Consider the following 11737-nt stretch of genomic DNA (forward strand, 5'->3'; position numbering starts at 1 on the left):
TCAAAAAAAAAAAAAAAAGAAGTACATACCACCTGGGAAGGCTGCCTGCCAGTGGAGACAGGAAATACGTAGAGGCCTTCTTTGCCAAAAAATGACTGGACATCAATTAATTGATAACATTGATCAAAATGGTAGAATTCTAAAAAGTGATCAAAATCTCAAATCTGGAATAATATAAAGACTCTACGTGTATATTTCTGCTTTGTTTTGATGTCAGGTCAAGGCCTTTTTCTTTGAGTTGATTTCTGGTTGTGTTTTCCTTAAAGTTGAGTAAGAATTTAAAGATACTAGGGGGGAGGCTGGGTGGAGGGAGGATAATTGGTGGTGGGAACACACCTACGGTGCATTTTGCAAGGGTACATGTCACATTTACTAAGTGTAGAGTATAAATGTCTTAACACAATAACTAAGAAAATGTGGTGAAGGCTGTGTTAACCAGTTTGATGAAAATATTTCAAATGGTATATAAAACCAGCACATTGTACCCCATGATTGCGTTAATATACACAGCTATGATTAAATAAAAAAAAAATTTAAAGATACTTTGAGGCAGTCTAAGTGCAGAAATTGCTTCTTTTTAAAATAACTTACCTTTTTTAACTTGTACAATTGTCCAGCACTCACTTAGTTCTTTTTAGCTATTTGTCTTTGAATATAAAGCCATAAGTTTTTCTCATGAAAGCAGCACTTTCTTTGGCATTCATGTTTTGATTAATCCTGTTGATTCGTGATGCCTAATTAAATCAATTAATCACAACTTTAGAGTACATGTAAAGTGTTCTGGGAATAAGCATCTGGCAAACAGAGCTGAGAGTATGGGTATTCTGGGGAGGAGCTTCTTGGCCCCCACACTCAGGGATCTGGACATGCTTTTTCAGAGAATGGAGATGGTGAGCTGATCTGCAAGGTTTATTAAATAAAGGGCAGAATTGAATTCCCACTCCTCATCTCTACTGTAATAGTGTGAAAGCATCTGTAGTCAGTATGTACACAAAAGGTGTGACTGTGTTCCAATAAAACTTTAATTTACAAAAACAAGTGGTAAGCTGCCCCCATTGCAGGCCTTTGCCAATTTATAAATACCTCTGTTTAGAAATGATCATAATAATGTGCTCAGCTTAAAAGTAACCACTATTCAGCAGGAGTTTACCTTTGCAAAGAACACAGAATTGAAATCAATGTTCACAAAAGTAAAAGCCTTCTACAGAATAGTTAAGATTGCGTTGAGTTTTGCAAAGATCAATATGCATTTGATTTTCAGTGTTGTAAACTCTGTAGTGTAATAATGACAAGAAGTCAGCCTGAGCAAGTGTGCAACCTTTGTGTGCCCTGGAAGAACATGCTCTGTGTTCCCCACGCTCTCTTCTGTTTCCCTGCGTCTCACATGTCAGGCAGTGACATGGAGGTGTGTGCCGCCAATTCCTTCAGTCCTCACTGGGGACCCCATTTGCTTGGATCCTAGAATCTTCCACTTAGGCATGCACCGGTGCCTCTTGAGGGAAGACTCTAATTGTGCACTAACGTTCTGGCAGGTGCTGGAGATGTTCATTCTCGTCTTACAGCAGTGTCACAAGGAGAATGAAGACAAATGGAAGCGGCTGTCTCGACAGATAGCAGACATCATCCTCCCCATGTTAGCCAAACAGCAGGTCTGTCGGCTCGTGGTAGTGCAACTGGTGTGGAAGTGGGTTAGGACCCTTTTGAAAGGGGGTGGCTGTGATCAGCTTTTTTTCCGATTGTAAAAGACTGATATAGTTCTCAGTGCTGGTTATGGGGCCAGTGACTTTTCATTTCTTCTCATAGTGACCCTCCCAGGTTGATAACGAAGGCTCAGAGAGGTTGTCAAGGTTATTCAGTGGCACACAGCTTAAAAGTGTGAGGACTCCAAAGTTTACATTCTCCCCTTAATGCTGGTCAATCAAGCGTTGTACTTGATTATTAGGTTTGGTTTTTGTTTCTTTATAACTGCTAAATGACTTTATAAATCTAAATCTTTTTAAATTTACTAAGTATAGAGTATAAATGTCTTAACTGTTTTTCAAAAGAACTAAAACAAAACCTGCACATGCATATGCACGTGTGAGACAGAGTGTAGGGACATGGGCACGGCTGAGAAAGGGAGGTGACCAGTCGGTTAGCTGCCACTTGGTGGGGTGGGGTGGGGCGGAGCAGCCCCACCCCCACCCTGGTGTTGCTGCTGTGTCCTGAGGTATGGGAAGGTGACCCCACCCCACTGTGTAGATGGTGCATCAGGTCAGGGTGGTGCAGTCCTAGGTGATTGTTTCATATTTCTGTATATTTGAATCTTCTCTAGAAAGCTTGTTACTTATGTAATGAAAATCTAAATGCAAAGATAGCCATTGTGGAAAAAATGTAGCTAATATAGTTTTGTTCTAAGAAATGTTTGCTCATTCACTACTAAACTGAAAATGCTTTTAAACAAGGGGATGATGGAAATGAGACGTTTACACTCATTTGCCATGGAGCTGCGTAGCATGCTGAGTGTCTGGCTGTGTGCCTGTTGGCTCACCTGCAGGTGTTTGTGCTAACTCCACAGATGTACATTGACTCTCATGAAGCCCTTGGCGTGTTAAATACTTTATTTGAGATTTTGGCCCCTTCCTCACTCCGGCCGGTGGACATGCTATTACGGAGTATGTTTGTCACCCCAGACTCAATGGTAAGTGTCTCCTCTACCACTCCAGTAACTTCTAAGTGACACGGTCACTCTGGGTGGAGCTTGAGAATTTGCAGTTTTAATAATTTCCCAGGCCATACTGATGCTGCTTCTCAGGGACCACACTTTTTAAGAATCAGAGATATGTTTATTGGTAGAATGGGGAAGTAGGGGTGATTTTCTTTCATGTAATTAGCAATCAGGAAAAATTTTAATCTCTATTTTTAGCAATAACACGTGTATTTTCTTCCTTTTAGGCATCTGTGAGCACTGTTCAGCTGTGGATATCAGGGATCCTAGCCATTTTGCGGGTTCTGATTTCTCAGTCGACTGAGGACATTGTCCTCTCTCGAATTCAGGAGCTTGCCTTCTCTCCACATGTAGTGTCCTGCCCCGTGATCAGTAGGTTAAGAGAAGGTGGGAGTAACTCAGTGCTAGAAGAGCACAGTGAAGGGAGACATGTGAAGAACTTGCCAGAAGAAACATTCTCAAGGTATGCTTTCCATCCAAGGTTGTAACATATCCATGCCTTTTGGGAGGTCACATTGTGTTTCATGATTGGTGATTAAATCCTGGTCTTGCTTCAGCTCTGAGTTGGGAGAGTGGCCTGTGCTGGTGTGCTGTTTAAATGTAGTCACCTTACCTGTGGCCCTGAGTTCATGCTTCCCTTAAGGTTCTGTCACATTTTATCTCCTGTCCTTGTTAAAAATAGTCAAGAGTGGGTGGCACCTATGGCTCAAAGGAGTAGAGCACTGGCCCCATATGCTAGAGGTCGTGGGTTCAAACCTAGCCCCAGCCAAAAACTGCAAAAAAAAAAAAAAAAACCCAAAATAAAAATAGTCAAGAGTGGCTCACTATAGACAGAGCACAGGGGCAGCTGCCCCAGGAACTGGTAATAGGGGATATATTGTCTGCAGAAATTCAAAAACCTAAGAAAACCCACTAAAAGTCAGTCTTATATTTATTATCATATACTGGCAGTGCTACACACTGTGAATAATAAAATACTTCTTGCTATGGGAAATAGCCTCTACTGTATACCTGAGTTATCAAACCCTGTCTTTCCCATAAATTGTTTGAAAACTCCCTGAGGACAGTGATTACAGTCTGGGCACCCACAAACTCTGGACTAACATCTGTGCCTCTGCTGGGTTCAGTGTGATGCTCCTGCCTGGGTCCCTGTCCCTCGGTTTGTTGTCAGTGGAGATCCTCTGTGCTATTGGTGAACAGGAACCCAGGAACCTGCAGGGCGTCTTTCTGTTTGCAGGGTTAACAGGGTTATAGGAACCCTGTGGCTTTCCTCTGTCACGCTGAAGCAGGTAGCTAAAATTGGTGATGGATTACCTTTTGTGGTTGATTATCTGCTTGTGTTTGTGTAACACTTTGTAGTTCACAGAACTTAAAAAACTCCATGTCATTTTATCCTGTGAGTCCTTTGAAGGTGAAAGAATTACTGCCCTTGCGTAAGTGAGGAGGGCTATGTGCAAAGAGGTGAAGTGACGTAGTCCAAAATGCTGCAATTAAACATTTCTCTTTAACTTTACTGTACTTACCTATGTTTTTATGTTACTAATTTTGCTATGTGTATTTTACATTTATACCTGGCATAAGCGCTTTATTGTAGTCCCCTAATTCCTAGCAGTCACCTGATTCACTGTCATCTTTTTCCCTTTCTTGGAAGGTTTCTGTTACAGCTGGTTGGTATTCTTTTAGAGGACATTGTTACCAAACAGCCCAAGGTGGAAATGAGTGAACAGCAACATACTTTCTACTGCCAAGAACTAGGCACACTGCTGATGTGTCTGATCCACATCTTCAAGTCCGGTAGGTGAATCAGATCAGTCTTTGTAGCGTGTCCCAACCTTTCCTGTCTTGTGGTAGATGCTCAGAGTGCACCCATAGAAGCTCTATGTTGCTCAGTGTGCCAGCTGAAAATGTCTGTTGGTAAAAAGAGTAAACCTTTTACCCTGTCACCAGCAGTATCACTTTGGGACACTTTGGGACCCACAAGAGTGGGAAGCAGAGTGGTGGGAATACACTGGTCTGCCGGCATTTGCAGCAGTGTCATTCTCAACATCTGAAATGTGGGGACAGTTGGAGCACCAGTCAATGGATGAATAGACAAGCAAAACCCAGCACATACACGTAGTGGAGTGTGAACAGACTTAAAAAGGAGTGAGGAGGATGAGACACAGATCCACAGTCACAAGTCTTGCTGGTTCTTGTGAAGGAGACAGTTAGTGCTGTGACAGCATGGGAAGGATGTCTGAGGTGCCTGCTGAGCTCACGTCCAAAGGGCACTCCCAGAGAGCAGCCAGCCTGCAGGACGCCCTGAAGAACCTGCTTTGTCTCTGCTTCGTTGAGTGGTTATTGCCCTCAGCACAAGACATGGCTAGAATTTGATTTTGGTAATAGGCCCTAGTTTTAAAACACCTTATTTACTAGTAATAATATTGAAAGGATTTTTTTTTTTGAGGCAGAGTTTCACTTGTCACCCTCAGTAGAGTGCTATGGTGACACAGCTCACAGCAACCTCAAACTCTTGGGCTTAAATGATCCTCTTGCCTCAGCCTCTCCCGTAGCTTGGACTACTGGTACCCACCACAATGCCCGGCTATTTTTTATAGACAGGGTCTCAATCTTGCTGAGACTGGTCTCCAACTTGCTGAGACTGGTCTCCAACTCCTTAGCTCAGGCAGTCCACCTGCCTCGACTTCCCAGAGTGAGGAACAGCAACATACTTGGATTCAGGTGTGAGCCACTGCACCTGGCTGCCGCCTTCTTCTTCCTCTTTTTTTATAAAGATCCTTTGATTATGCTTCATTGACCACGATAATAATTTTAAACTTGAGAATATAGGCCTTGTTTATGAATAACAGGTCATTTTTAGTATGTCAATTGTTTCATGATTTTGCTGTTGGTTTGGACCTGGTATCAGGAGGAGATAGTTTCCTCCCCTCCCCAAAGATGACTCCACACTATGTTGTCCCCTTCTGTGTGGCTCAGCGTGGTCATTGTCCCATTGTACTGACATTCTCTTCTCTCAAACACAGGGAAAGTGTTTTTTTATTGTTTTAAAGTATTGTCCATTAGACTTTTTGCAAAGATGGGGAATTTCTGTGGTGCACCATCCTGTTTAGTTGCCTGTGGTGATCTGTGTTACTGTGTATCTGATGTGTGACTAGTGTGAACTTAAATTTTTAATTTTATTTAAATTAACTTGAGATTAAACAGTTTCGTGTAACTAAGGCTCTGGGGTTGGTATAGGTGTATGCAGGAGCCAGACAGTCTGCTGAGGGGCAGGTGCAGTAGAAGGCACATGGGTTCTGCTGCCAGCATCTTTGGAAGTTGTTTAATTGGTCCACCATTTGCAAATCCATGTGGGCACAGTTATAAAGGTCTGCTTCTGGCTCCTTGTTTAGTTTGACAGTTTTTCTCTTAGAGACACTGGGGGCAGACTGAATAGTAGCCTTCACTTTCAGTTTTCTGTTGCCCCTCTTGCCAGGGATGGAGGGAAGCAGGCATCTTGCTCTTTTGCTTAGGCGGGTCTCTAAGCTCCACCTCCCACAGTGCTGGGAGTACAGGCGTGAGCCACCATGCCCAGCCAGTAGCTGCTCTTTGTCGATAACCATACTAATAACCCAGGCTAAAATTAAAAATGCTCGCTTTCTCTGTTCCTCTCTTCCTACTGTCTGGGAGGTTTATTCTTGTTGCTTCTAGTGATTTGTTTTCCCTCTTGTTTCTCAATCGAGGGCAATCTGCCTCTTGCCTCCTGTCTCCAAAAATGTCTTCCTAGAGGCCAGTTGTGTTCCCTTCAGAGACCTTCTCTTTTGGGGCTCTCCAGCTGGATGCAGTGAGACTGCCCTCTTGTCACTGGGACACTTTCCTAGTCGTCTCCAGCAGCCCTGGTGGTGTGTGCTCCTGTGTGTGCTCCTGTGGGTCTGTCTCTCCTTGGTCTCTCCCCCGTGTGTGCCAACAGCCATGTACCCGTGCTCTCAGTTTCTCTCTGCCTCTCCTGTTGCTTATGACACGTTCCCTCTGTGCCCTTGGCTATTGCTTGTGTGGATGGCTCTCCAACTGTGTAGTCCTGAATAGATCTACTCAGCCTCCCGTCACAGGCTCCCATTTCACAGGCTCCTGACTTCACGCTCATCTAAAAGCAGGCATGGGGGTAGAATGAGCTCCTAAAATCCCTTGGGAAGGACACTGTGGAGGAGCTTCTGGGTGGAGTCTGATTGGGGCACTGGGTGTGGGTGGCTTACCGTGGAGCCTGCGCAGTTGCAGAGTGCTCCATCCATGGCCCAAGAAGCAGAGACCATTTGGCTCTGGGTTGTTTGTAGTCTGCAGAACCCATGAGAGCCCAGGACTGGCGTGGGTACTGTTGTCTTCTCTCGGACCACGTGGCCTCTTGTAGTGTTGCCATCCCTCGGTTCTTAAGAAGCCAAAGAGTTGTGTGTCATGGTAGACATAGTGGCAGGAGGTGCTGAGTGGCAGCTGCCTCCTTCTTGAACAGCTGTGTCCAGACTTCAGCAGCGCAAAGTGAGGTCTCTTGGCTTAGTGATCCTGGAGGACTTGACAGTGTCAACCAGTGGCAAGGCAGACAATGGGAGAGTTCTAACACCGGTGGACAGGCTGTCTGCTTCCACTCACAGAATTAAGAGCTTCTAAGTGCCATCTCGGACTGAGATGAACAGCAGAGGCTTTCCCCATTAATCAACCTGACTTTGTTTGGGTCTAGGAATGTTCCGGAGAATCACAGCAGCTGCCACTAGACTGTTCACCAGTGATGGCTGTGACGGCACTTTCTACAGCCTGGAGAGCCTAAACCTTCGAGTGCGCACCATGGTCCCCACACACCCGGCCCTGGTGCTGCTGTGGTGTCAGATCCTGCTGCTTGTCAACCACACTGACCACCGCTGGTGGGCAGAGGTGCAGCAGACCCCAAGGTAGGTCCATGGGGCCCTCCACTCAGGCTGCCCCCTTCTGTTCTGAGGCTCCCACTAGCCTGAAGCTGGGCCACTATCAAGGCATCTTCATTTTCCACTGCTGTGAGGGCTTGTAGGATTCTATTACATTTTAGTCTTCCTTTCACGTACACCGTATTGTAGGGGGAAGTCTGAAGGATAGCAATTGCTCTTTAAAAGTGATTTTTTTTGGCAAGTCCTTTGACACTGTTCATCTTGTGGGATACTCCTGTCATGCTGTATGCCTCCTGCTAAGTTGGAGTCTTTAAATTGGTTCCATAGCCAGCCATGTTGCAGTGTTTTAACTTCATTATAAGTTAAATGTGGTTCTGGTTATAGTCAGATAATGAAGTCATTATTTAGCAAATTTCAAAACTGCTCAGAAATACCTTTCTTTTTTTTTTTTTTTTTTTTCAAGAGACAGAGTCTCACTTTGTTGCCCTGGGTAGAGTACCATGGCATTAAAGCTCACAGCAACCTCAAACTCTTAGGCTTAAGCAATTCTCTTGCCTCAGCCTCCCAAGTAGCTGGGACTACAGGCGCCCACCACAAGGCTTGGCTATTTTCTTTTTTGGGGGGTGAGGGGTGTGCAGTTGTCATTGTTGTTCGGCAGGCCCGGGCCAGGTTCAAACCCACCTGCCTTGGTGTATGTGGCTAGCACCATAACCACTGTGCTACAGGCAGTGAGCCAGAAATACTTTTTTTTAAAATCATTCAAAAGACTTACTAAGTTTCTGGTTGTGGGTGGCCCTCCTTTTGCAAAATGTTTTCAGGTTTAAATTCAATTTCTAGGTGATCACTCATTCAGACATTTGTACATATGTGAAAATAAAAGCTGTGATGACCTCTGCCCCCAGCTAAGTCCTCAGTGCAGTGTTTTTAGAAGGCTCAAGAGCCCACTCTGGGGAGACAAGTTCCAGAAAGAAAAGTGTGGGTGTTGTCAGGGCCTCTGCTCAGAGCAGGAGATGGAGCCAGGTGAGACTGGGGTCCTGATTGTGCCAGGCACGAGCTCAACTGGGAAGACCCTGCAACTATCATCAGCGTCTGCCCTATGCTCTGTGTAGTGAGGCCAGAGCCATTCAGCTGGGGAGACAGACCCAAGACCACATTCAGAATGCTCCCAGCTCCCGCATACTATGAGAGTCAGGGAGCAGGAAGTCTGTGTCTCCTGCTCAGTGCTATTAGATGGGCATATAAATCACATTGGCACATAAGGTTCAGATTCAGCAAATCTCTCCTTTCTGACGGATGTGCCTGTTTATTCTGGTATTGTATCAGAATGCTCTGAATCTATGAGTTGTGTCTTCTGCACTGGAGTAACAGAAATGCTTAACTAGACAGTCAGTATTTAAAGAAATAAGCCAGCAGCAAAAACAACCTAGAATTTGGCAGGTGTTCCTTTAGCTGTCAGGGGCAAACTCCAGTTTGTCATGAATACCGGGGTTTTGCCCAGTTGATTTGCTTTATAAGCCTCCACTGTTACCCAATATAAAGAATTGATAGGGTTTTAACCTATTTATACTTACATTTCATAAGAATATATCTTCTTAATGGTAATATAAAAAAGGTAACATTCTAAATATTATCACATATAAATGCTTTAAGTGTCCCTGTGTTAGAAGGAAAAAAACACCCTTAGAAATGTCCAAAATATCCTCTAGGGAGCAGAACTGCTCCTGTTGAAACCTTGGGATCTTGTTTCTCCAGCTGTGTGTGGCAGGGGCTGAAAATGTTTTATTTCTTTTTTTTTTTTTTTTGAGACAGAGCCTCAAGCTATCCCCCTGGGTAGAGTGCCATGGCATCACGCTCACAGCAACCTCCAACTCCTGGGCTCAAGCGAGTCTCCTGCCTCCGCCTCCCAAGTAGCTGGGACCACAGGCGCCCGCCACAACGCCTGGCTATTTTTTTTTTTTTGGTTGCAGCTGTCATTGTTGTTTTTGGCGGGTCCGGGCTGGGGATTCAAACCCGCCACCTTAGATGTATGTGGCTGGCGCCTTAGCCGCTTGAGCCACGGGTACCGAGCCAAAAATGTTTTATTTCAATAAGAGTGAACCACTAGAAGTACGAGATACAAAATAGAGCACCTTGTTTGTGAGCTCGGCTGCTGAGTGGCATCCGGTTGGGTGGGTCTCACGGTTGCTATCCAGTCACCAATGGAAAAACAGAGGCATGGTAGTTTAATAAATCTGTAGGAATTTTTTTTACTACCCCTCCACTTCTAAATCCTAAGGAATTATAGGAAAAATTGACATATTTCAGAATATTCTTGCCCTGATAGAACCTCTATCTTTCCCCATTAAGGCTCTATGCCACCATGGAAGGATATTGTTTGAGATCAGACCCAGAAGTCAGAGGGTTGGTTTGGGTATGTGGACTGGAGTCAGGCTCTCAAAGGTTATAATTCCCACCTATTCAAAAAGAAAAAAGACCAAGTGAGAGGAGGTAAATATGCAGTAAAATATCCATCATCAGTGGGGAGGAAGTGCTTTCAGCAGTCTCCACGGCGCATGCCCTGCACATGCTGGAGGACACTGCAGTGGGAACTGCAGGAGATAGAAGAGACGAAGGGTTTCCTTCTGGCAGATGGGGAATTGCAAAGACAATTGCTTGGTTATCAAACACAGCTACTGTGAATTCTGAAATAAAAGTGCTTGTTGAATGTTCAGCTTTATGGTAGATTTTGCCTTTTAGTCAAGCATTTTTTTATTGTTTTCTGCCTGTTAAATTCTCTAGTTTCTTTCGTTTTTCAGCTTTGGTTTATATGTAGCTCAGAAAAAGATAATTAAGAGTATATGTTACACATGCATCATTTTGATGTGGCAGTATTTAAAATAATTTGTTTCAGAACTAGAATTAAACATAATCATCTTGTATTTTGCAAATAAGCACACTGTACTATCCAGAAATGTTGTCAATGCATCTATTGCTCCTTCTAGAAGACACAGTCTGTCCAGCACGAAGTTACTTAGTCCCCAGATGTCTGGAGAAGAGGAGCATTCTGACTTGGCAGACAAACTTGGAGTGTGCAATAGAGAGATAGTGCGAAGAGGAGCTCTTATTCTCTTCTGCGATTATGTGGTAAGTGTGGAAGTGCCTGGAAATGGGAGGAGTGGGCAGAGAAACCCCTGTGAACAGGGCATGGCGTGGATCCTCTGGAACAAGACTGCCTAGCACCCTGCCAGTGGCTCATGCCTGTAATCCTAGCACTCTGGGAGGCCAAGGCAGGTGATTTGTTCCAGTTCAGGAATTTGAGAGCAGCCTGAGCAAGAGCAAGACCCTGTCTCTACTAAAATAGAAAAACTACAGGCTGGGCATAGTGGTGCATGCCTGTAATCATAGCAGTATGGGAGACCAAGGCAGGTGAATCGTCTGAGCTTGAGACCAGTCTGAGCAAGAGTGAGACCCTGTCTCTAAAAATAGCTGAGCGTTGTAGTGAGTGTCTATTGTCCCAGCTCCTTGGAGGCTGAGACAAGAGAATTGCTTCAGCCCAAGAGTTGGAGGTTGCTGTGAGCTATGACACCATAGCACCCTACTGAGGGTGACAAAGTGAGACTCTGTCTGAAAAATAAAAATAAAGTAGAAAAACTAGCCAGGCATTATGGCGGGTGCCTGTAGCCCCAGCTACTCCGGAGGGTGAAGCAGAAGGGTTGCTTGAGCCCAGGAGTTTGAAGTTGCTGTGAGCTGTGATGCCATGGCACTCAACCCAGGGGGATAGTAGTCAACATCAGAGTGATGAAGTGAGACTCTGTCTAAAAAAAACAAAAACAAAATGGGCGGGGGGTATCAAAATACTAATTAATGTTTGAGGGCGGCACCTGTGGCCCAAGGAGTAGGGCGCTGTTCCCATATACCGGGGGTGGTGGGTTCAAGCCTAGCCCTGGCCAAAACTGCAAAAAAAAAAAGAAAGAATTAATGTTTGATCTCGCTGTGATGTAATTCAAAACCAGACATGCCCTCTAGCCCAAGACTGTGTTCTGTGAAGGGTTCATCCAGGTGTCACTCATTCAGCAAACACTAGCAACTACTCGTTGCCATATGTAATATTGTACATCTCTGTTAATTCACGGGAAACAATGGAATAATAATTTTTTTTTTT

At 44.6% G+C, this 11737-nt stretch overlaps 1 protein-coding gene across 1 annotated transcript in view; it reads left to right on the plus strand.

Moving 5' to 3' along the window:
- HTT (huntingtin) overlaps window positions 1–11737 on the plus strand; it is a 152692-nt gene that overhangs the window by 101619 nt on the left and 39336 nt on the right. The window contains exons 38-43 of the mRNA XM_012812276.2: window positions 1533–1649; window positions 2558–2680; window positions 2935–3170; window positions 4359–4501; window positions 7416–7623; window positions 10578–10719. Coding sequence (XP_012667730.2) covers window positions 1533–1649; window positions 2558–2680; window positions 2935–3170; window positions 4359–4501; window positions 7416–7623; window positions 10578–10719 — 969 coding nt within the window. The remainder of the gene's footprint in view (window positions 1–1532; window positions 1650–2557; window positions 2681–2934; window positions 3171–4358; window positions 4502–7415; window positions 7624–10577; window positions 10720–11737) is intronic.

This window comes from Otolemur garnettii, unplaced genomic scaffold, assembly GCF_000181295.1.
Source record: "Otolemur garnettii isolate 467f Iridium unplaced genomic scaffold, OtoGar3 scaffold00198, whole genome shotgun sequence".
In the NCBI taxonomy this organism is placed as follows: Eukaryota; Metazoa; Chordata; class Mammalia; order Primates; family Galagidae; genus Otolemur; species Otolemur garnettii.